This window comes from Teleopsis dalmanni, chromosome 2 (assembly GCF_002237135.1).
Source record: "Teleopsis dalmanni isolate 2A chromosome 2, ASM223713v2, whole genome shotgun sequence".
Taxonomy (NCBI): Eukaryota; Metazoa; Arthropoda; class Insecta; order Diptera; family Diopsidae; genus Teleopsis; species Teleopsis dalmanni.
In genome coordinates, this window is record NC_051847.1 from 152,290,160 (window position 1) to 152,316,929 (window position 26,770).

Sequence of the window (26,770 nt, forward strand, 5' to 3'; positions counted from 1 at the left end):
ATCTTGTAACTTCAAAAAGTCCGCGATGTGTGTTTAATGTAAGTATCCTTGCTGATTCTTGGTCAACCTTCACCTGTGTATACGCTCGATCTAAATCCAGCTTTGTAAATCACTTACAATTTGCTAATACTGCTAGCACTTCTGTATTAGTAGGTAATGGATACGTTTCCTTGCAAAGCATTTGATTCACTCTGCACTTATAATCTCCACAAATGCGTATGCTACCATCTGATTTAATAATAGGTACAACCGGTGTTGCCCACTCACTAAAGGATATTGAACGCAGTGCGCCTTCATCTTCCAACTTCTTTAATGCTACTTCCACCTTGAGTTTTAGTTCAAAAGGTACTTGTCGATATCGAAGAAATTTCGGTTTACTTGAAACTGACATTTGTAACTTCACAGGATTTCCCTTGTAATCTCCAAGATTTCCATCAAAAACTGAACTGAAGTTAATCACTTCTACTGGAATAGTTGATTCTATATTGCATAAATTGCTAGTTATAGTAATTCCCAAATCGTTAACCTTTATATGCTCGGGATATTTTTCCTACGTTGCCGGTCGGAAGTCTACATTTGTAGCAAGCAAGTATGTTATGAAGAAATCTAAACCAACATATTAAAAAAACACTTTTAGACAGATTATTTTACTTTTACAGACAATTGTACATATTTATTATGAAAATTATTATACAAAATTTGGGTAAAAAAGATTTTAAGTAGCTTTTGAGGAACAACATTCACCCAAAGAATATGTGACTGTTTGTACGTCACACTGGTTTTTATGCACCAACTGCAAATATTTCGCGTAGTTTTCCTGGCTTTTTAGTTTGTTCCTCTCAAAATTTATTCAAGTATCGAATACGGTGTACAAAATTAGACCTTTAGTCGCTCGAATTGGACCAACAGTAGTGTCATGAAACACATTGTGAGCAGTAGTGCGACCTACTTGATTAGGTATAGTTTTGAACCAGACAGTATTATCTCTTGACACAAATGTATCAAGATGCTGCATAACGACCGAGGTCTCTTTGACATTCATCACATAATCAAAATTTGTTTCGAATAATATACCTTATTCTTGCTCATATTTCTGAATCACCTTTTTCACCAAGTATCATTTCATTCTCGGCGTCAGATTCTTTAGAATAGAAACCAATCGCAACACTTACAGCACCAACATAAACATTGCTTGAGCTGGAACTTGTATGATGGTCAAGTGGTACATGATCATCAAACCATTCATCGCTAAAAACTAGTGCTCCTCTTCCTCCTCATCAATCTCGCTCAGTAATTTGTCAATATATTGTCGCCATTCTTTTTTCATAAGCCACTTCCAAAAAAAGGAAAACCTGCAAACACACTTACTGTTTAACAACTCATAGTGGCCGAGTTGTAGCACGTTCAATCATATTTTCCAATATTCTCATTTTAATTTACTGCTCTATGTTTCAAATAAACTATTTCATTACCAAATTAACCAATCGAAAGCGGATCGAAAGCATTACATTGTAATCAGATTGAGCATAAGCAGAAAATTGATTACAGCAGTATGAACTGCGCTTCCTAATCCTCCTACTGTTGCGATCTAAACCATAAAATCATGCATATAAGTACAAATATGCAGCAGAAGTATGTACAAGTAAACAGAGAATAAAATAAATTACAAAGGAACATGTTTCTGTATGTTGGAACTAAAAAATATTGAGCTACATAGATATTTAATATGAATTTTCATATAAATTATATGGTGACTACAAATGTAGACTACCGGCCAGGAGGTGATCATTTTGAAAAGTTGGGTCTAGGGCTTAAATAAATTATTGTTTTGATGTTGTTAAGTTTAAAATTAACTTAAAATTGATTTTTAGGAAACTACTAAAAATCTCGCACCCTGTCATTGTGCAAAATTCGTTTTTATAAGACTTTTTCGCACAAAATGCTACAAATGTAGACTACCAAGCACATAAAGGTTAAACCAATTTCGACCAATTAGAGCCGGACCATCACCCGCTGCTACTAACAACTTTAGTTTCTTTATGACGTTCCCAACCGAGACTGGTACTTCTGCTTCTCCACTCAGTTTAAGATTTTTCTCTGTTCCCCAAGTTCTTAATTGTATTGGACTTGGGTTTAGCGGAATATACGGCATTTTTTCTCTAAATAACTTTTCACTTACTATTGAGTAACTTGCTCCAGAGTCTATTTCCATTTGTACCGGTGACTTACCTATCGTAATCACTCTCTTGACCGATAGACTACCTTTAGCGAACATTGACCATAAATACTCCGTCGTTTGAGTTTCCTGGTTTGTATCTAAAAGATTTACTCTGTTTGGTCTTCTCCCATTATTTGTTGCTGGCTTTTTGGTTTTTGCTTTTTTTATGCAAGCTCTCTCAATATGTCCACGCTTTTTGCAATAATAACATTCCGCGTCTTTAAATTTGCACTGATCTGAATGATGATTTCCTCGACAACGATAACAATTCTGAATATAGTCCACTGGAGCACGATTTGGTTTTACCTTGTTGCTTGAAATTTTATTCAACCCTGGCAGGCTGGCTGACGTTTTAAGTTCCGTCGCATTTTTTTGTGCTGTTTCTGATGCTATAGCTTCCTCCTGCGCTATTTTTAGTGTTAACTGGTCATTCGCCAGAAGCCGCTTTTGTAAATTTTCATTGCGCATGCCACAGACTAGTCTGTCTCGTAACATTTCCTTCAAATCATTGAAATTGCAGTCTTGGCTCAATTTCCTTAGCGCTGCCAAATATTCGGTAATTGATTCGTCCTCTTTTTGGTTTCTCCGATAAAATTTAAACCTTTGTATTATTATATTCTCTGCCGGACAAAAATAACTAGTCAATAATTTAGTTGCCGCCTCAAATGTAAATTTTTCCTCTAAAATATTAATCGGTGTGGCAACCGATTTTAATATCATGTAGGTTTCCGTCCCACATGAAGCTAAAAAGATAGCTTTTTTCTTTTTTGCGTCTGTGATGTCATTTGCAACAAAGAAAAATTCCATTTGTTCCATGTATGTTTTCCATTTCCCCGACGCCACGTTATATTGACTTAATTCACTAAAATTCTTCGCCATCCTTTAATGTTTTATCCTCGTCGCCAAATTTTATTATGTTTTTAATTATATAATACAATATACTTTATTGATTAAAGTTATATAGATTTACAATTTAATATTAATAATAATAATAATTACGGCACGGCACGCTTACTCCTTTGAGCACAACGACGAAACACGCATTTTGTATTTTTTCCTTTTTTATCTATTTCTTTATACAGGGTTGCCATGATCGAATATACTACATAGACAAACAAAATACAAGTTAATATCTAGTACAGAACACTTAAATGAACTACAGGAATTTTAATTAATATAAAGTTAATATACTATTCATTTTTATCTAGGAAGCCATTTCTAAAACTAATTTAAAATGGAAAAAAACTTATAGTTTTCATCACAATTTAAATCAAAACAACAATAATACTGAATAATACTGATAACAGAAAACTTATTTAGAAAACCAAATATTTGAATTAAGTATCTAGACTAAGCAAAATGAAGTAAATTTACTATGTGAATTATAACTACATAATTTACAATAAAAAGTAAAAGATTGTTGAATAAATATCACAGAAAAACCTCTCTATTCAAATAATGCAACTTTAATTTCATTATGAAAGAAGGTTTAGTTTAAAGTTTCTTACTTCAGTGCTATCGTGCGCTTTAATTACAATAATAATAATAATAATAATACTTGCAAATACACATAGGTACATATTTCCTACTTGAAAATGTAAATCCCTAATCAGGTCTTTATTATAGCTTGATTTTACTTCAGAAGAAACTTTAAAATTTGTCTTCTTTTGAAAAACTGATACTTATCTTATTAAATAGTCATAATCTAGTATACAATATAAATATGTTTAAATGAGGTTATTCTATTCATTTCCGTGATAGCTTCAGCTCCCAAAACTGCCCCCCTTAAGTGGTTACCTCTAATATAACTTCCAGAAACATAAAACCCAATAAATCCAATCACTGTATTATGTTGCATTCAATATTTCCTTTACTTCCAAAGGAATCTGACAGTATTTTATATGTAAACACAAAAATCTGCCTACCCTAATGCATTAAAGCGACAATATGTTAATAAATGAAATCCTCCACTCTTCTAACCTTATGTTAGTCTCCCTTTTTAATCACAGGCTCAAAATGATTATGATTTTAAAATACTTTATAATAATCCCACATTTTAATTCATTTGATATCTGAGCTCACTTAAAGCAAAAGTTCTACAACTATAATAGTTATTTAAATCAAATCCTTTCAATATACAACATACATAACATATACTATAATATGGTATACATGATAATTTAGAAGCTACCATAAGCAAACGATTTTTATGGAACATTATGCCAAGGATGATGATATCAAAAAAGATTATGTGGGAGAAAATAACACACTTTCACATCACCAAGGACTACTGTATAAAGAATGCTGATGAGGATGATTTGGAGAGGCTACTGACTATCAACAGTAGTAATTTTTATACAACGTAATTTATCATTTATTGTCTTCACTGCATACTCTTCTCATGCTTTGTTAAATTATTAATTTTACTTCAAACTTTATAATAATAAATAAATTATTTATTAAAAAAATTATTGTGAAAAAAAAAACACAAATCCAATAAATTTAATCAGTGTATTTATTACATTGCATGAAATATTTCCTTAACGGAAATCAAAGCACACTTTTCTTTTCTTCATTTTATATACATCTACATCATTTTGGGAGTGGAAAATATTCTAGTTTATGTCCAAGTTTGTATTTTAAAGCTTAAAACTGGAAAGAAAACCAAAGGATTCACAAGTTTTATTTAGTTATAACATGGTCGTTTGCTAATATAACTATTGTAGATTTCTTAAAAAATTTCGATACCTCAATATTTCTTTTCTAAAACGCTAATATTACCTATTATTACCTTTCACGAGAATGTTAAGTAATTCCGTTATTATTCAATTAATCACTGGAGTAATTCTCTTTAACATAGTTGAACTGTTCCTTACATAATTATTATTATGACACTCCTAACACATAACTTATTTGGACTCACGAAGGTCAAGGGTCTTCGTGTGATAACACTTTCCTCATCTTCTCAACATCCTTTTGCAGGATTATCCCATGTTCAATAAAAACGTTAAAAATCTTTATGGGTCAACTATCCCTACATCTGCCCATTCCTTATGAAAGAAAGCGCTCAAGATACAAAAATGACTATACTAAGACAATCCTGCCATGATCATACCCTTCCAATATTGATTTGCAAGGGCTAACATTATAAACTTAAGTACTTTTAATTTTGTGAAATATTTTTAGCTAAGCTAGCCTATATGTATGGTAGGTTTTTTATGTGAGGCAGTAATTATCAACTGTTTGTTTAACAAGCTGGCTAAAGAATAATATCGCGATACCTATCTCGGATGTTATTACGTTATCAGAAAAAGTATTTAACCACTTCACTACACACTATATAAAACTACTTATAACACTTTAATAAAACGCTTAATTTATAACTTAGTTAAATCTACGAATCATTATCAGGGAAATCTCCAATCGATATCATCATGTGGATGGTTTATCTTTATTCGATATCCTTCCAAAAACTATTAACAAATTGTTTGCGATGAGCCATCACTCGTATATGTCATGTACTTTAAATCCAAACTTGTTGAAACCTTCATTAAATAATCAGTTTTCACGGATATAAAAACGTTATTTGATATATTTCTTATATTATATTACTTATTATTTTATGTCAAAAAATAATTTTTTTTGAATAAATTAGAACAATTTCTTTATTTTTATTATTTACTTTATGAAATCTTAATTCGTGGTTTTGCTTATGTCATAGTTTTCTAAGACAATATAATTATAATATATAATACAAGATTCTGCAGAAAATTGTATACCTGAAACAAGTTGCATGGAACTTTCAATCATCTATGGGAATAGAAAAATATCCAAACACATACAAAAAGGGATAATAATTTTAGAAATTACAAAGTTCCCAATTCCTAAGCGAAATGGGTGCTTAATATAGTTTCTAATGAAATTAATATCAATTCATCAAAGAAAAAACACACCTTAAGATCATTTATGAAAAAACGCGTTCAAGAAGAGAAGACGTTTTAAATGACTTTTAGGAAAAGCAGATTTATATTGCACCATTCCTTATTCAACTGATGGCTGATGGTAATTTTCAAATTTTTCAAACTTACAGTTCGTTCTTACAATGTACACATTTACGTTATTAATATGATTTAATTAAAACTAATTTTCTTAATACTTTTCTTCCAATATTAAATTTTAACGAAGAGCCGCCAAGTGATTTTGAGACAGCGATGAAAATTTGTGGATTTGGAAAATTTAATATATACTTACTCTTAGTCATTGTTATAGCTATTGCAGCAACAACGTTTGAAACCTCTTCTATGTCCTATATACTGCCAACTGCTGAGTGTGATCTGAGATTAAGTTTACTGCAGAAAGGAATATTAAACGCAATTACATATACAGGTTAGAGAAACTATTTCACACCAAATTAAACAGTTTGAGCTACAATAAATTTTTTTAGGAACCATACTATCGGCTGTACCTTGGGGATTTATAGCTGATACAATGGGACGAAAACAAGTAATAATATATGGATTACTTCTCGATGGTGTGTTCACTATGGGGGCAGCTTTAAGTCAAAACATTACGCAGTTAATGATTTTTAAATTTTTAGGAGGATTTGCGTAAGTTTTTCAATCAGCTTAGTATAATAACGAGTTTCTAATATTTTAGTAGTAACAATATGTACATATAATAGAGTTTGTGGACCGTTTGCTGTAATAATGTCCTACGTATCTGAACTGCATGGAAAAGACCATCGTTCACAAGTTATGATGGTAGTCGGTCTAATGAAAGGAACTGGATTCCTTATATTACCTATATTAGCTTATTTCATTTTACCTTATCATATTGCGTTTAAAATATGGGTATTGAAGTGTAGGTAAACTGTTAATGGTATTAATTTATTACTTTTACTTAGAATTTAAGTCTTTTTACGTATACTTTAGTTCACACTTGGCAAATATTTGTTGCAACGACGGCTATACCAAGTTTAATATCAGCTATTTTAATAGTTTTTTTACCCGAAAGTCCGAAATTTCTAATGACCAAAGGTAAAAATGAAGAAGCTTTGAAAGTATTTCAAATAATATATGCAGTTAATACCGGACGTAATAAATCTGAATATCCGGTAATTAGTTCTTTAACCTGCAATTGCTTAATAATAAAATTTATATTTAAATAGATAAAGATCTTGTCTAATGAAGCTCCATTTAGACCGCCAAGAGTTAGCATTGACAGCAATACAAAATATTTCAGAAGAAGAAGCATTGAAGCACAACAAAATCTTTCAGAAGGCTTTAAACAGTTGAGGCCTATGTTCTCCAGCCCATATATCGTGTTAGCTGTGTTTGTTTATACAATGAATTTCTTCGTTATTATGGGGTAAGGTAAATAAAGAAAGATAATTCAAAAGTTTCTTTAAACCAAACCTTATAATTTTAGTCAGAACACCTTACGGTTATGGTTACCACAAATATTTGCTTCATTAACCGAATTTCAAGTTAAACAAACGACTACAAATCCAAGTATGTGCACTATTTTGGAATACAACGTCAATAAAACCGAATTATTACGGTTTGATGAAATGACAGAATGTGATGTGGTAATTTAATCTTATCAAAATATATTATTAAAAAAAAACAAAAATTTCGTACTTAGATCAAAAATATTTTTAGCATATTAGTGCAGAATCTTATACTCCGAACATTATTGTTGCAGCAGTTGGGTTCTTTGGTTATATAGGTGTAGCATTACTAGTTCCATACCTTGGCACTAAAAATATATTAAGTATAATATTGATTTGTTCCTTGGAATCCATTTTAATTAAATATTTAATTTTTTTTGCGTACAGGTATTGGACTGGGACTTTCTGTATTAAGTAACTTCGGTATGTTCTTGTCCTTTAATTACCTCACGGTACTTCTAGCGTCAGCTGCATTTATAACATTCAGCAGTATTGCTGTTACGACAATAATAAATGTATCTGTTGATGTTTTTCCTACAACAATGAGGTAAATAATAAATATCTTTCATAAGCTATATAATTTATATAAGTCTATGTATACATAATAACAATCTTCTATCTCCGTTAAAGGTCTTAAATATCTTTTATGAATCTTTTCAACCAAAGTATAAATATTTAATACGATTCTGTTTTCTCACATATGTCTATTTCGACGAATTTCAATAAAGGCAGCTATTCTGAACAAATTTTTCCACCATACCCATAGTATAGTATAGCTTAGATATCGATCCATAAATTTTGAAAATTTTAACAAGGAATTTCGTTTTTGACACCAGCTGTGTGCATAATCAATATAAAAATTGTACATATATCCAATTGGCATTTGATCGCGTATGTTAGTGTGATTAATATAAAATAATGTTATTATTAAATAGCCATAGTCAATTAGGTATGCATGGACAGTCGAAATCGCGTCAAATGGTCGATATACAGTATTTATCCTAGATCAGGAAAGAAAAGAATCAGATGACATGGAAGAAATGGATTTTAATATTAAACGATATGCAATTATGGAACCATTAAGATTTATTAAATGTATATCTCAAAGACGTATGTAATCTCAAAGATGTACATAAGAACTGTAAACGTCTTAAGTAAAATTCAATATAAGGAGTGTTTTTTTAGTTTCATAAGAAATATCGATATCGAATATATTAATATCGATTAATATTTATTAAATGTGTATCTCAAAGACGTATATAATCTGAAAGATGTACATAAGAACTGTAAACGTCTTAAGTAAAATTTTTCAATATAAAGAGTGTTTTTTAGTTTCATAAGAAATATCGATATCGAATATATTAATATCGATTAATATTTATTAAATGTGTATCTCAAAGACGTATGTAATCTCAAAGATGTACATAAGAACTGTAAACGTCTTAAGTAAAATTTTTCAATATAAAGAGTGTTTTTTTAGTTTCATAAGAAATATCGATATCGATAACTATACTTTGACAGCTGAGAACGTTAAACTATATTAACATTTTTGTTGAGTAAGATTCGGTAATTGATCATGAATCCTTTAGAGCTAAAACAACTCTTCCAAATTGTAGAAATTTACTTTGAAAAAATAAATCTGTTCACGAACTTCATATCGGAAAATGGTGCTTAGTGATGATGCTCATTTCTGGTTAAATGGTCACGTCAATAAGCAAAATTGCCATATATGGAGCGAAGATAATACTCAAGCCGTAAATAAATTACCATTACATCCATTAAAATTGACTTTTTCATGCGGTTTACACGCTGGCGGCATCATCATCAAGAACTTACCGTTACGGTGAATGGCGAGCACTATCGAGCATGCTGACTCAACTTTTGTCAGCAATGTCCAAAAACTAATCAGTTAAACATCGCCAAAGCAGACATTTGGTTCTAACAAGACGGCGCATAGCATCTTGCCTTACAATCGATTAATTGCTAAATCAATTTGGTAGAAACATTTTTTTCCAGAGGTGATCCAATCCTGTTAACGGGTCCCCCATTCGTGCGATTTAACGCCTCTGGATGACTGTTCATGGGGCTATGTAAAGTAATTGGTTTATGCCGGCAACCGACAAACCAGCAACTCTTGAAACATTGGTTGCCAATATTCTTGCCTCCATTAACGCCTTTAACTCCATACGGTCACATTTATTGCAAAAAATAGTCTGATCTGAAAAATTGTATTAATGGAATGGACCATGCAACTCGTAGCCGTTGTCCGTCACGAAAGTCATATACCGCAAATCATATTGAAATAATAAATGCCATGAAATTATATACTAGATTACAAAATTTTTATTTCAACATTATTTCTTTCTTGTATTATCATTTTAAGTTCTCATGCAGCTAAAAAAAAAACATCCCGTGTATCGATTGATATTGAAAACGCATTATAAAATATCATCAAATGATAATTTTCATTGATGTGATTTAGAAATCATTCTAAATAGAGGACCATAAGTCCTCTATATAATAAAAAAATTGCTCTTGCTGTCATAATCGTTTTTCACATATTTTTTTAAAATTTTTTCATATATAAAAAATATATAAATATATTACCTTCATATATAATTAAAGAGTGACTTACCTTCATATAAATAATATTTTAACTTTTTTCTAGAACAATGGTTGTGGTACTCGTTATGACTTTTGGACGTTTGGGTGCAGTATTAGGAAATGTTTTATTCCCGGTATTAATATCGCTTGGTTGCCTTCCGCCTTTTTTAACTGTTGGAGGTGTTATTTTTGGTAAGTCAAAAAAAAATTCTATTATAAAAAATATATTCATAGTAGCGTAGAGCTTTTAAAAAACTTAAATTTAATTTAAAAAGCTTAAAAGTATTATCTGATAAATAGCAACATATCACAAAAAAATTCCATATCAAGAAAAGTAACTGCAGTAAATTAGCACAAATTGGGCTACTAAAAAATCGGATCCAAATATTATATATACAAAATATATTCATATCTTGTGGCAAATAACCTGTACTAATTGCTAGTTATGGAAATAATTGAAATTTAGATTAAAACCTAAACCAATTAAATCTTCGTGAAAATGATTGACATTAATGTATTACCAATGTATGTATATCATTGATGTTTTTCTGAAAATTATTATTTCTTGATTCTTCTTCTTGAGTTAGTGCTATTACGCACTTTTACTCTATAATGGCTGGGGGGCTTATCTTTACCCCACACTAGGCTTTAACTAGGCTAAGAAATCAAATCATTTATTTGTCTTTTAGTTGATGACGGATCTTAAATCAGCATATCTTCCTGAGAGTTCAGAAATGGACTTGAGGATTGTTAGGGCGGGGTTAAGTAGCGTATCAACTTTAGTGAATAATTTTAGAGCTCTGTCTCTGATATATTTTTTCACTGAGTCAAACCTAAGATCTCTATGTATGTCTGTTGATCTAATATACCATGGAATCTTAAACAGCCTTCTTAAAGCCAGGTTTTGTGCTATCTGTAATTGCTTTAAGGTAGTATTTGAGGCTTTGCTATATGTAACACATCCGTACAGTAGTGCAGGTCTAATTACTTGCGTATAAAGTAACTTTCTGTTTTTAAAGTTGAAGTGATAATTATTAAATAGCGGCTTTAATAAATATAGAATCTTAGAGCAGCTATTCCGTTTATATTTGAAATGTTTAAGCCAATTGAACCGTTTATCAAAAGAGACCCCCAGATATTTTATGTTATCCTCCCACCGTATCTCCAAGTCACAAATGCTTACTCTTGGAGAATGCTGCCTTCTTCATTATTTAATTTTTATAATGAATGTAGATAAATAGATAGATAGAACGTAGTTAAATCGATTTGATACTAATCAAATTATACTGTATATTTTTTTGATTTAATATGATGTATTAAATTGTTAAAATAAAACTATTTCATTAAATTCATAAAATATATTTTAACAAATACTAATAGAAACAGACACACACAATAGAGCTCTAGGTAGCTATGCCAAATCCTTCAACTTAATATTGTACTTACTTATTATAAAATGTTTTAATTATTTTTTTCTTTGCAGTTGCTTTAATAATATCACTATTCTTACCAAATACTTCAAAAATGGCGTTAAGATGATATATACCTTTAAGTGTAAGGCTTTCAATATATTCGTGAGATATACCTTTAAGTGTGAGGCTTTCAATATATTCGTACTATACTTAAGATTGTATATATTTTAGCTTACTATTAAGTTTAACTGATACGTATACATTTTTATTAAAATAATATTATAATACTAATAATAATATATTTCCAATAATACTTTGAAAATGTTATTTCTCCAATATATATATATGTTAAATATTTATACATCTATTTGTATTACCGTGATTTAATAAAATCGAAACAGGAAAATAAAAATCTCAAGTGTTTTAGTTTTTCAAAAAAAAACTTACTTTTGTAAGATAACAAAAATTTTGATTATTTTTTATTCTCAAATTATGTATGCTAAATTTGAATCAAATTGGAGTAGATGATGATATATTTCGCATATTGGAATTCTATAAATAAAAACGAATATGTGAGGGAAAAATTTGTATATTAGGAATTCACACATAATATTATTTTAACAAATTGTATAAAATATAATACTCAATTTTCCAAAGAAATCATCCAAAAATATATTACTTGTAAAAGTCTTTCAATGAATCGTTTCGTCATATCATAAAGTAATATCAATGAATATGTCAGTATCTTATAAATTTTTTTACTTCTTATATTCCGTTTATTTCTTGAAATTCGTGTAAAAATATTTCTAATACATGGAAGAGAATTTCATATGGTTGAAAATAATTTTTGGGGATTGAAAATATGAATGTAATATGATATAAATATTTAACAGAAAAAAATTAATCTACCAATGAACTAAAAAGATAAAAGAAATTAGTTATTTATATACTTCAAGGAAGCCTTTAAAATAAAATACAAAATATATTTCATTGTAACTTAAATTGGAATCGGTATTTCTATTTAAAATTGTGTGCAGTGCTTAGGTAAAAAATTTTATAAAACCTATAATTGTAACTTCAAAAAAGGATTTTAGGAAAATCTTAGAAAATCGTTTCTTAAAATATCTATTTTAACTAGCTATTAAATAGTTAATAAATGTTTTTCAATTATCTATAGTCAATACTTTTGTTTTTACTTTAATATAGTCTTCTTCATCTACAATTGTTCTGCATCGATTTGACTTCTCAGGGTTTGACCTAATTGCGTTTTCTTCTACTTCTTTGAAAAGACCTTATTTTATGACATCCGTATAGACACACTAGCTATGTATAAGTTATTAGGTTTTAATTGATCTAAGTAATATTTCTACCTGCTGTATTTGCTTATAACATTTATTTTTAATTTTTGAATGTCTATATATTTATATGTTATATTAAATCAAGTAAAATCATCAAAATTATTTTTTTACTATATATAAAAGTTATTGATATATTATCAAAATACGTTCAAATCCTTGAAGTAGAGCAATTCTATTGTGAAAGAACTGTGCTCAATGTTACAAAGGTCGCTACCTAATCTATATAATTAAACTACAGTGAACGTTGACAGGTACTGTAGGGAGCGATTATAGTTTTATCATGCGTTGGGAATAAAATACAGCTGTAGAAAAATATTAGACAAACATTCTGCAAATATATATTACGGAAAAATGGATAAAATAATGAGTTCTTGATATATTTATGTAGAAGGTAGTAAAAATTAATCTACCCTTTGAATCTCAAAAGCCATATCTATCAGAAAAAACGATAACTCAATTTAATGCGATTAAGTAAATTTGTATTTGTTGGTAATTCAATTTTATTATTATGAAAATCTTAAAGAAACAGATCAATGACAGTTTATTATCTGGTTAATGTTGAAATTTGCAAAAAAGTATAATCAAGTAAATTATTGCACAATATTCAAAGCTCGATCACGCATATTACTCAACATATAGATACATAACAACCAAATAAAATATACATCGCATCACTCTATATGTCTTTAACCATTAGATACCGTCACACTTACAGTACAGATTTTTCGAAAGCATAACTTTAATCAAAATTTTCTGATATTCCATCCGTTAGTCATTGAATTATAGCTCTATAAATTACATTATTTTTTCGACTTTTCTACTATTAATTAAACAGTTCTTTTTGATGGAAAGAAATCCCGACTTAACTCTTAATCGTAAAATTCAGCTGTTCATCGATGATTCGTTGAACTTAACCTGACTCTACAGATACCAACAGTAAAAGTTCTTCACAGCTGGATTTAGTAGTTTTTACAGACCACATTAAATATGTTGAAAAAATCGTCTTACATAAATGTGAATCGAAAACAACACCATGTTGATAATTCCGATTGCGTTTAGCGGTTTTTTGACAAGACTTCTTGCATCAGTGCATAATAATGGATCGATCCTGAATGCACTAATAAGCTCAAATGGTGAAACATATCCAAGCAATAATACAAATCATGTACATTTTTTGAAGTAATAATTTCTCTGATGATATGAGAATTATGTGGTAGTAATTTTAAACGATATTGAAGTTTTTTACACAAAGTTTTTTGTATGTGGATAATAGTTTATACCGGCGATTCCAAGGAATCCACTTAGGCCTATAGGCCCATTGTGTTTACCATATATAGAAAAACTCAACGGTTTAAAACCATTTTGAACCTTTGCAAAGCTTATAATGCTATTCAAGGGGATGTCTTACAGTTGACCAAGATTCTCAAAAAATTTTTGTATGTAATATTAGAAGAATCCTAGATCTGCTACTACAATGAAATCAAAATTAATTGACTGAAAAGTAAATAAAGCTGGTGCAAGCGAGTAACGAATACTTTTCGGACTACCTATAAGGTTATGACATCCATATTTTAGGATTCTCTCAGTATAAAAATTTTTAATGAATGCAACAAAAAAAGGCGAATATTCTATTGAATTAATTCTGTGTTTTAAGAGAGGCATTTCTGTAAGAACAATCTTAATAACGAGCAGTAAAATAAAAAATATCAGACCACTATTTATTTTTATGCATTATAACAGCACTTAATATACATTGTGGACTTTTTACAATAGTAATCTCATATTTGTATATGGGATTATTATAGGTATACTACATATATTTTTGAGTTAGCAACTTTTGGAAGTTACACCACTTATTACCAGTTCAGTATTTATATGAATAGTGATAAAACAAAAATGTTAATGCATTGCTATGCAAATCTAATATAAAAAGACAACAAACTTAAAAAATTAATGTATAACTATTTTTATATTTTATGATATTTATATGATCATTTATAATGTGATAAGTATGTAATTTTAACTAAAATTTTTTTTATAACCTTAAAATCAATAAAATTGTTTGTTTCTTTTTCGTATGCCTTTTTTTTTTAATAAATACAGTAGCATTTCAAAGTAGTCATTATTAACAGCAGTCGTTATTTAACAGTAGTCATTATTTAACAGTAGTCGTTCTTTAACAGTAGTCGTTGTTTAACTGTAGTCGTTCTTTAACAGTAGTCATTATTTAACAGTAGTCGTTCTTTAACAGTAGTCATTATTAACAGCAGTCGTTATTTAACAGTAGTCGTTCAATAACGATAGTCGTTCTTTAACTGTAGTCGTTCTTTAACAGTAGTCGTTCTTTAACTGTAGTCGTTCTTTAACAGTAGTCTTTAAAAACAATCTTTAACAATTGCTATAAGCAATTGTTTCGTAACATAAATCGTTAAATATTGTTACTTCCATTCAAATTAAGCTTGGATAAAGACAATGTGTGATAAAAATGTTATTAATACACGAACCTATTTAAACAAGTTAGCTTCTTAGCAGATTTGTATATAAATCAAAATATAGTGGAAAATCTGTTGCCAGCTGCCATTTAGAATATTATCAACTTAGTTTTATTAACACATTGTCTTTCATTTGTCTGCCATTAATTTAAAATTTAATATACAATATCACGCATATCATTTGGTTAGAGAGAAGAACAAAATATTTAGCTCATTACTATCTAAGATCAAGTTTATTTTCATTCTTCTTATCTTTTTATTTTTATTATTCAAATGAAGTTGTGTTTTTAAATTAGATAAAAAAAGTTACCTTTACTGTAAATTTATACACCAATATAAGTAAACAAACAAATAAGATCCCCTTGTGTTTATTTTGGAAGACAATAACTTGAACAACGTAGAATATGTTTAACATGTATATGAAATAAAGGAAATATAAACGTATGTACTTTGAAATTTCATTCATTAATAGAAACTTTGAAAATGCATAAATGGAGTACATAAATTTATATAAAAAGATAATTGGACGAAATGCACAAAATACTGTTTCACAAAATGAAAGGACTATTTTCAGGTTGGTAGACTTAACTATTTCAATCTAAATTTTTTGATTTTTAAAAAAAATAAGAACAAAACAAAAAATTATGGAAGGGTTCGAACAGTGATGAAGAAACAACGACAAGAATTTGATTTTATTGTAATTTGGCTGACCATAAACACTGTTTTGAGTATTGCCAAGTACTCATCATCAGTGGTCTTAGGAAATATTCGAATCTTAATTATACTTTGTATATTAAATGAATTTCACAATTTCATACATGTTAAGAGATAAAAATTTTCCCAGCAATTATGACGTTTTAGGTTTTGTTGTTAACCACGAAAAGTACTTCATACAAACTAATCCGAAAATTAAATATTTATCAAAAAAATGATAAACTATGAGTAAAATTTTTATAAAAATTAAATGAAACGTCACTGTGAATTGCAAAATAGATATAATATAAAAATTAAATAAAAATGATCTCAAAAGTATTAAAAATGTTTTCTATTTTACACAAAGTATAAAAATCAATTTCATAAAATTTAATATAAAATCCATAAAGTTGACACTATAAATATCCCAAAATTTTTATGAATGATAGATAGTTTCAAAAAATTTATCAAAAAAATGTAACATCATAATAAATTGTTTGAAAAAATTATTTCATTTACTTACGTATAGTTTAATATATTTAATTAGTAATTAATTGTGTATGCTGTGTATGTAGCATAACTTCAAGTTGATACAGGAAATGTTTAAAAATCGACAATAAAGAAATAACATAATGTTTTAATTGAAATATAATGCTTCGTCTTCTTTTCTTTTTAGTATCCGTTTCCCCTAGTGGGGCATAGGGCCTCAACGATTCTCTTAAACCGAACTCTGTTAAGTGCTTCTCTACATATATCGTTCCATGTATAATGCGCTTCTGTCATTTCTCTTTCAATTGTTCTTCTCCAATTTAAAGCCGGTGCACCAGGGCGTCTGTTGCCTTGTGGGTTCCATGTCAAAGCTTGTCGTGGAATGTATTTATAGAAGAACATCTTCATAATATGAAGAGGGTATATCAACTTTGGCAACGTGTTTGTGACAGACTGAGAGACTCTTATCAATATTTTCGATAAGAATGAGAATAAATACATATCTGTTTCGGTTTCTTTTCTGTTTCTTTTCGGTTTCTTTTCGTAATTAAAATAGTTTATTAAATATTTAATTTGATGAAATGATGGTTAAAATTATAGAATTGGGATATTTTCTATATGTAACGCTTGGAAATAAATTTAAAAAAAAAATAAATATTGCAATTTCAGAATTGCTGGAAGCATCTTTTATTAAAGTTTTAACTACATGTTTTAGTTGTCTAATTATAAAGGTCATCGCTTTAATTTAGTGCTCAGTGGATCTTCATGGATTTTACATATGGATTTGATAAAACGATACAAAAGGATTATATAACATATGTTATCAAAATATTACTACAGAACTTTTTGGTAAATTATTTATAAAATAATATTGTTTTTAAAACTGAATATATCTATGATTGCTAGACACAAGTTTACTTTAACAATATAGAGCATTTTTTCTATTCAATACAAAGAACAGAAGGTGTGACCTGTTTTATTTCTAAGTATTTCCTGATCTAATAGTTACTAGTATAACAATATGCAACAACTTCCTAAGAATAAGATATGGATCCAAATTTACATAAACGAATATTTCATTAAATAAAAATAACAAAGTTAAAGAGTTTATGAGATTTACATAATTCTTTGTATTAACGTATATATTAGTTCAAGTACTAGTATTCAAGTATTTTGGTTTTTCTCAAAATTAATACATAACCTTCAGACTTATGAAAATTAATCAAATAGATTTAAAGAAAGATGTGTTTGCCTGTTATTAAATAAAATTTGTTTACCTGAAAATCTAATGATCTATTTCCAAAATATCACTATTTTCATATAAAAGACACCACATTTTAGAAACATCTTCATTCATAAGGCCAAATACAACTAAGTGATATTAAACACTGCACTAATTTGGACTAAGAACTTAAAAAAATAGTTTGCAAAATTAAGCTCAATAATTATCAAAAAAAAAATATAATTAATAATTATTACCGTTTGTAATTTATTTATATTTAAACTAAAGGTATTAAAAGGATTTCTGTTGTATATAAATAAGTTTTAAAGTTAAAAGCAAATTTGTGATTGTTTTGCTTTATATATATATTTATAAATTTATTTAATTTATATTTTATTTATTCAAAAATTAAATTTAATCTCTTTTATTTTGATTACAGAATGGAAAACCTGCCAACCGATATTTTATATAAGATGTTCGGCGAGATGTCACCGCGAGAGTTAAATGCACTTCGGAGTACTTGTAAGACTATGCGGGACGCAGTGGATAACTACATGTGGCACAAATGTGCAATTATAAGACACCGAAATGACGCGTGTTCTAAAGTACTTGATATAATTATTAAAGCGATGAAATTTATTGTTGGAAAACAAAGAGATCTCATTCCCATCTTCATGTTGAATATTATTATTACCGAATTTGAAAAATTCAACTCACATTTTATTTTTGCGGTTTTTCGTGTGCTAAGACATAAAATATGGAGTAATCTTATTAGAAAAGACAATGAGATATCGCAAGATATGATATGTGATAGCTCAGAATCGATACAAATAACTAAAAAACGTACCCAATTTATTTGCTATCATATAACAGTATTTAAAATAATTAACGAGTTACTAAGGTCTGAATATACCTCATGTAAACTCCATACTGATGATTCAGGAATTTTATTTGAGAAAGATTTTGAACGTTGCAGTGACATTCCATTTATATTTGATATTTTATTTTTTCTGTTCAGTGAACTTAACTCTGAAAATACTGAAAAAGTTCGTACATTCAGCCAAACATCAAAAATAATAGTGAAACTGATCGGTCCTTTGAAAAACACCAAGAAAAAAGATGTTGAGTTTATTTATCATTTTGAATCACACGAATATGATGGAATTCGTAAAACTGATTACAAATGTAAATTTAACCCTTCTGATGCTCGATTTGAAACCATACCTTTTCTGTATTCTTAAAAGAAATCATATTTTTGAGATTTTTTCTAGATATGTTATTAAGTTAAACAATAGGGTATCCATATACAATAGATATACAGCTAGATAAATCTAATGTATAGATATATTTTTGTGAAATTGTATCATTACCGAGTTACCGAATTACCAAGGCATCAAATCTAATCATTTTTTCGATTTTGGAGAAAATGTATGCCGATTCTTATTATTGTAAAGAATTGAATAAAATTAAAATTGAATTTGAAATGTTTGAAAAATATATTTTGAAAAATATAATAAATAAAGAATTATAAATAAAAAATTTAATAAAATAACAAAATTTACTTTAATATTTATTATTTCATCTTGCTTCTAACGCAAAGTAAACAAGAACAGAAGTTGCTTCAATTTACTGAAAGTAAATTGAAACGTTCATATGATTGTTATAATCATTTCATCAATTACCGAGTTATCGCGCTAAGACGATTATTTCTTTTAATTTTCTGTAACAAAATTGTGCGTAAATCAAATCATTATAATTGAATTTTGATTTCATTTTGATTTTTGATTAAGTTGTAATTAATTGAATTATAAGTTGATATACAATATTAAATAATATGAATTCTAGGAAGTAGTTTCGAACCATAGGCAGTGTGTATAATTGTTGCTTGTATGTTTGGATATTAAGTGCTTTTAGTGGCTATATCACATTGTAATTTTTATAATTAGAATAACAGATTACCAAGGAAATGGAAAATCATATGCGGCTGGAAGCAAAGCACTGATAACAAAGACATTCTTAAATTCTCGAAATGTAATTTAAGGTTGATAACGGGTTTCATTATGGTCTGAAATATCACCTTCATAAACTACAATTATCTGCTAACTCGGAATGCAGATTATGCCTCGAAGATGAGGAAACGACAATGCACATTCTTTCCAGCTTTAATAACGCACAGAAGAAACCTGTTTTATAAAGTATTTTTGTCACCAGAGCAGATTAAGAACTTTTCTTTAGATTTAGTTCTAGACTTTATTCACAAAGCTCTAAGGAGCTTTGTTTAATCAATAGTGAAGCTGGTACAATAGGTCTCTTCTGGCCACAGTACCGGCTGTTGGGCAATTTTCACGTCTACGCTTTTATTATTATTATTATTATTATTTATCGATAAAGTTCTCTGCTGTTGGGTTAAGATCATAAACATAAACGGCGTCTTCTATGTGGGTCTCGCATTTTATAATTTTATGTGATAAATTATTAAAGTGATAATTATTAAAGCCAGTTTGTTTTCGGAGTTGCAAGGCTAGTTTTCATACAAGGTGGTTTCATACAAACCTCAAGATGTGGTGATGTATTATTATTCTAATTATAAAAATTACAATGTGAAATAGCCACTAAAAGCACTTAATATCCAAACGTACAAGCAACAATTATACACACTGCCTGTGGTTCGGAACTACTTTCTAGAATTTATATCATTTAATATTTTATATCAACTTATAATTCAATTAATTACAACTTAATCAAAAATCAAAATGAAATCAAAATTCAATTATAATGATTTGATTTACGCACAATTTTGTTACAGAAAATTAAAAGAAATAATCGTCTTAGCGCGATAACTCGGTAATTGATGAAATGATTATAACAATCATATGAACGTTTCAATTTACTTTCAGTAAATTGAAGCAACTTCTGTTCTTGTTTACTTTGCGTTAGAAGCAAGATGAAATAATAAATATTAAAGTAAATTTTGTTATTTTATTAAATTTTTTATTTATAATTCTTTATTTATTATATTTTTCAAAATATATTTTTCAAACATTTCAAATTCAATTTTAATTTTATTCAATTCTTTACAATAATAAGAATCGGCATACATTTTCTCCAAAATCGAAAAAATGATTAGATTTGATGCCTTGGTAATTCGGTAACTCGGTAATGATACAATTTCACAAAAATATATCTATACATTAGATTTATCTAGCTGTATATCTATTGTATATGGATACCCTATTGTTTAACTTAATAACATATCTAGAAAAAATCTCAAAAATATGATTTCTTTTAAGAATACAGAAAAGGTATGGTTTCAAATCGAGCATCAGAAGGGTTAAATTTACATTTGTAATCAGTTTTACGAATTCCATCATATTCGTGTGATTCAAAATGATAAATAAACTCAACATCTTTTTTCTTGGTGTTTTTCAAAGGACCGATCAGTTTCACTATTATTTTTGATGTTTGGCTGAATGTACGAACTTTTTCAGTATTTTCAGAGTTAAGTTCACTGAACAGAAAAAATAAAATATCAAATATAAATGGAATGTCACTGCAACGTTCAAAATCTTTCTCAAATAAAATTCCTGAATCATCAGTATGGAGTTTACATGAGGTATATTCAGACCTTAGTAACTCGTTAATTATTTTAAATACTGTTATATGATAGCAAATAAATTGGGTACGTTTTTTAGTTATTTGTATCGATTCTGAGCTATCACATATCATATCTTGCGATATCTCATTGTCTTTTCTAATAAGATTACTCCATATTTTATGTCTTAGCACACGAAAAACCGCAAAAATAAAATGTGAGTTGAATTTTTCAAATTCGGTAATAATAATATTCAACATGAAGATGGGAATGAGATCTCTTTGTTTTCCAACAATAAATTTCATCGCTTTAATAATTATATCAAGTACTTTAGAACACGCGTCATTTCGGTGTCTTATAATTGCACATTTGTGCCACATGTAGTTATCCACTGCGTCCCGCATAGTCTTACAAGTACTCCGAAGTGCATTTAACTCTCGCGGTGACATCTCGCCGAACATCTTATATAAAATATCGGTTGGCAGGTTTTCCATTCTGTAATCAAAATAAAAGAGATTAAATTTAATTTTTGAATAAATAAAATATAAATTAAATAAATTTATAAATAATAGCAAAACAATCACAAATTTGCTTTTAACTTTAAAACTTATTTATATACAACAGAAATCCTTTTAATACCTTTAGTTTAAATGTAAATAAATTACAAACGGTAATAATTATTAACTATATTTTTTTTTTTTTGATAACTATTAAGCTTTATTTTACAAACTATTTTTTTAAGTTCTTAGTCCAAATTAGTGCAGTGTTTAATATCACTTAGTTGTATTTGGCCTTATGAATGAAGATGTTTCTAAAATGTGGTGTCTTTTATATGAAAATAGTGATATTTTGGAAATAGATCATTAGATTTTCAGGTAAACAAATTTTATTTAATAACAGGCAAACACATCTTTCTTTAAATCTATTTGATTAATTTTCATAAGTCTGAAGGTTATGTATTAATTTTGAGAAAAACCAAAATACTTGAATACTAGTACTTGAACTAATATATACGTTAATACGAAGAATTATGTAAATCTCATAAACTCTTTAACTTTTTTATTTTTATTTAATGAAATATTCGTTCATGTAAATTTGGATCCATATATTATTCTTAGGAAGTTGTTGCATATTGTTATATTAGTAACTATTAGATCAGGAAATACTTAGAAATCAAACAGGTCACACCTTCTGTTCTTTGTATTGAATAGAAAAAATGCTCTATATTGTTAAAGTAAACTTGTGTCTAGCAATCATAGATATATTCAGTTTTAAAAACTATATTATTTTATAAATAATTTACCTAAAAGTTCTGTAGTAATATTTTGACAACATATGTTATATAATCCTTTTGTATCGTTTTATCAAATCCATATGTAAAATCCATGAAGATCCACTGAGCAATAAATTAAAGCGATGACCTTTATAATTAGACAACTAAAACATGTAGTTAATATAACCACTTTATATTATGAAAAATGTACAAAATTTCATATACTCTTCTTGATTTTATTACTCTTGATCTTAGTTGATATTTTGCTCTAAAATCTTGATATTGTTGATGTTTTATTTAAAATGTGTAGGTTCTAAATTTAGAAGTCGTCAAAAACACTTTTCAGAATGTACAAAAGTCAGTATTTATACTGCATTTGGTTTGAAATAATACTCTTGAATTAAAAGTAATTATTTTACATAAATCATTACCGAAACGATAAAGTTGTTTTTATTGTCCAAGATCCATACACACCAACATCCTAAATATACACATTAGTGTCAATAAGGTATGTGGTCAATTTTTTTTTTTTTTGGAATAACTAGTTGACGGCAACCGCCAGATCGGTTCATTTTACTAAAAAAATAATATGTAAAATTTTAGTTCAATTGGATAAGTGAAAATGGCGCCCAAGAACCTTAAAGATTGGAAAATAACCATTTTTACAATAAAATATTTGATTGCTTATATCTTCAACATATTTTGTTTTACATAAAAATTGTCTTCTCAAAAGTTATAAATCTATTAAAAATAAACAATTCACCCATACAAAGTTTTTGTCTATTTCTAATAATTGCTGAATAATTATTAGTTCGCTTCAGCTTTACAAAAATTGCAATAATTTAATATTTCTTCTGATAAAAATAATTCTGGTTTTTTCCGACATGATTTTTATTAATTTATTTAAAGTTGCTGGAGCAAAATGTGTTTATTACAATTTGGGAAACGACGGCGGTAATATTGAACAATTTTTAATATGTACTGTTTTTGATTCTCATATTTTGTTAAAATTGGATTATAGTTCAGCATTAGTTTCAGTCCTCGCCCTGCCGAACCCTTTACTACATTTAAGCTTAAAAGCAATTTCTTAGCTTGAATAAAACTAAGGTCTTTATGCCATTTTGTAGAGCATATTTTCAAGAAGAGAGATCACAACTTGAAAGGATTAAAATGTTTTAAGTATTTTTGCATACAAACTGTTCAATTCCCTTTTCGAGGATTTTACGTCCCATTGATACTCTCTTGAGCAAACCCTGCGATAATTAATAAAAACTACACCATTAAAAGGAGAAATATTAATTCTTCCCTTTCTTTTCATTTGAACTCTTTCTTAATTCTTCGTTATTTTATTTCATAATAAGTTTACATATATATAAAAAATGTGCTTCCATTCATTTTGGATGACGAAATGACGGCTTTAGTCTCTCGAAACTTCTTTATCCAACGTGTTTGGCTTCAACCCAGCAAGTACTGTTATTATTGTTATTTCTAAAATAATATTATTTTTATAATTATAGTAACTGTTAAATAAACCGCATATTTTTTATCGGGAGTTTGTTCAATTTCGCAATTTTTACAAACTACCCTGATGAATTTATTAGTACAAATATAAATATAGTTAAAATTTATTAAGCAATGCATACTTTATTTTAATGCATAAATTACATGATATATTTATATTTAATTTAAAAAAATACAAAAATAATAAATTATATATGACTACTGATATTAAATATCAATAATAAAAATATTTAAGTAATAAATTTTAAGAATTTTTGGGTCCAAATTATGTATCTGTTTTATAGAATTCAGGATCCAAATCATGGAACCGGTACAAAATTACAGTTTTGAGATTTTAGTTTTTATGTACAACCAATACAAAAAAGAACGTGTTACCTGTTAGATCTCGATCATTTGCAGATTTAATATTCTATATTTAATATAGTTGATATGCATATTGATTTGATCTATAACCTTTCTCAACATAAATAACATTAAATCCCTTCCTAAGATTGAATAATGCATGGATCCACATTATTTTTAATATTTTGTTTTTACTTTACAATAAATAAAAATAAAGAAATTAAAGAGTTAAAGATATTTTTATGATCTCTCATAAAAACGTATATAATCAATACAATTTTTATTGTAGTTTTTCTAAGAATAATATAAGTTCTTCTATTTTAAATCATAACCTACCTGTAAAAATCGTTTTAGTAAAAGTGAACATATGACGAAACGTATGTTTACCTGCTACATGCATGATATTTAAATGATGTTAAATATATTTACCTGAAAATCTGATTATCGATTTCTACAATTTACTTATTTATATATATATATATAGAAACTCATTTAGGAAGTCAGCTACACTAAACACCATAGTAAAATCTTCGGAGCAGAAAGGTAATTTAACAAACTATAGCACAATATATATCAATAAAAGAAAGGATTTCAATGAAGAATTAAAAAAGATTCATTTTATATACGTATGAATTTTTATAATTTAGTGTATGTATATAAATAATGTATTTAAAAATATTTCATATAAATAATTATAATATGCAATTCTCTCTTGATTAATAGTTTTGATAATAATTGTATATAAAATATATGTATTTTTTATTAAAACTTATATTAAACCTTTCTTATTTTGATTGCAGATGGAACAAATACCAACCGATATTTTACATATTATTTTCGATAAGTTGTCATCACGGGAATTGAATGCACTCCGGAATACTTGTAAGACCATGCGGGACGTAGTGGATCACTACATGTGCTACAAATCTGCAATTACAAGACAACGAAATGACACATTTTCTAAGGTACTCTCGATAATCATTGAAGCCGTAGAATTTATAGCAAGAAGAGAAAGAAGACTAGTTCCAGTTTTCATGTTAAATATCGTTTGGAGAGAGTTTGAAAAATTCAATTTGCATTTTATTTTTGCGATTTTCCGTGTACTTACACATAAAATATGGGGTAATGTTATTAGAACGGAAAATCGATTACAATCTTGGAGATCTATGATATGGGATAATTCCCAATCGGAACTAACAACTGAAAAGCGGAGCCAATTTATTTTTTACCATCTTACTATATTTAAAATATTTAATGAATTATTAATGCCTGAGTACACCTCATGTAAACTAATTAGTGATGATTCAGGAATTTCATTCGAGAAAGATTTTGATCGGTGCAGTGACATTCCATTTATATTTAATATATTATATTCTATGTTCAGTGAACTCAATTCTGAAAATACTCAAAGAGATCGGATATTCAGTCAAAAATCAAAAATAATAATGAAACTGTTCGGCCCTTTAGAAGTGTCTAAAGGAATAAGAAAATTATTTACACTGGAGAGAACAGATATTGAATTTATTTATCATTTTGAATCTCACGAATATGATGTAATTCGTAAAACTGTTTACAAATGTCAATTTAATCCCTCAGCAGCAGGATTTAATACTATACCCTTTCTCTTTTTTTTATAGAGAAGACCATATTATTAATATATATTTTTGATGATTTCATTACATGTTTTCATTACAAATTAATTAATTTTTGAATTAATTAAATTTTAAATTAATTAAGTTTATTTTTAAATTATATTTGAATTGCATAATTTATATAATAAATTAAATTAAAAGACAACAATTCTTAAACAACATTTTTTTTTTAATTATTGAACAGACTATATATATTCACAGTACATATATGTATATATTGTACATATTTATGATATTGGCAGATATTGATTTTAGACAATATAAACTTTGTCGTTTTAGTGATGATTTATATAAAAGTATTACTTTTAATTCAAGTAGATCATTTTTATATATTCTAAACAATTTGATCAGTACAGATATCAAATGTTTCATTTGAAGAGCATCAACTCTGATATAATCTCCAACCGCTTTTTTTGTGATGAAGAATAATTTATGGTTTTTTTATCTTTTGGC

At 27.9% G+C, this 26,770-nt stretch overlaps 3 protein-coding genes across 3 annotated transcripts; 2 read left to right on the forward strand and 1 right to left on the reverse strand.

Moving 5' to 3' along the window:
• Positions 1 to 2,084: 2,084 nt before the first annotated feature.
• LOC119675948 lies at positions 2,085 to 3,097 on the reverse strand. Its single transcript, XM_038087166.1, has 2 exons — positions 2,180 to 3,097; positions 2,085 to 2,126 (listed from the first exon to the last, which is right to left on the reverse strand). Exons 1-2 carry the CDS (start codon positions 3,095 to 3,097, stop codon positions 2,085 to 2,087), a joined length of 960 nt encoding a protein of 319 aa, XP_037943094.1.
• Positions 3,098 to 5,879: 2,782 nt separating this feature from the next.
• Positions 5,880 to 11,959, forward strand: LOC119685544 (synaptic vesicle glycoprotein 2C-like). The gene is made up of 11 exons (XM_038099853.1): positions 5,880 to 6,280; positions 6,404 to 6,604; positions 6,663 to 6,825; positions 6,900 to 7,078; positions 7,150 to 7,331; positions 7,386 to 7,585; positions 7,646 to 7,805; positions 7,879 to 7,990; positions 8,055 to 8,214; positions 10,336 to 10,463; positions 11,755 to 11,959. The coding sequence occupies exons 1-11, from the start codon at positions 6,271 to 6,273 to the stop codon at positions 11,808 to 11,810; spliced, it is 1,551 nt and encodes a 516-aa protein (XP_037955781.1). The 5' UTR covers positions 5,880 to 6,270; the 3' UTR covers positions 11,811 to 11,959.
• A 4,071-nt stretch (positions 11,960 to 16,030) lies between these two features.
• LOC119685773 lies at positions 16,031 to 19,368 on the forward strand. The gene is made up of 2 exons (XM_038100150.1): positions 16,031 to 16,107; positions 18,377 to 19,368. The coding sequence occupies exon 2, from the start codon at positions 18,378 to 18,380 to the stop codon at positions 19,176 to 19,178; it is 801 nt and encodes a 266-aa protein (XP_037956078.1). The 5' UTR covers positions 16,031 to 16,107; position 18,377; the 3' UTR covers positions 19,179 to 19,368.
• The last annotated feature ends 7,402 nt before the right edge of the window (positions 19,369 to 26,770 follow it).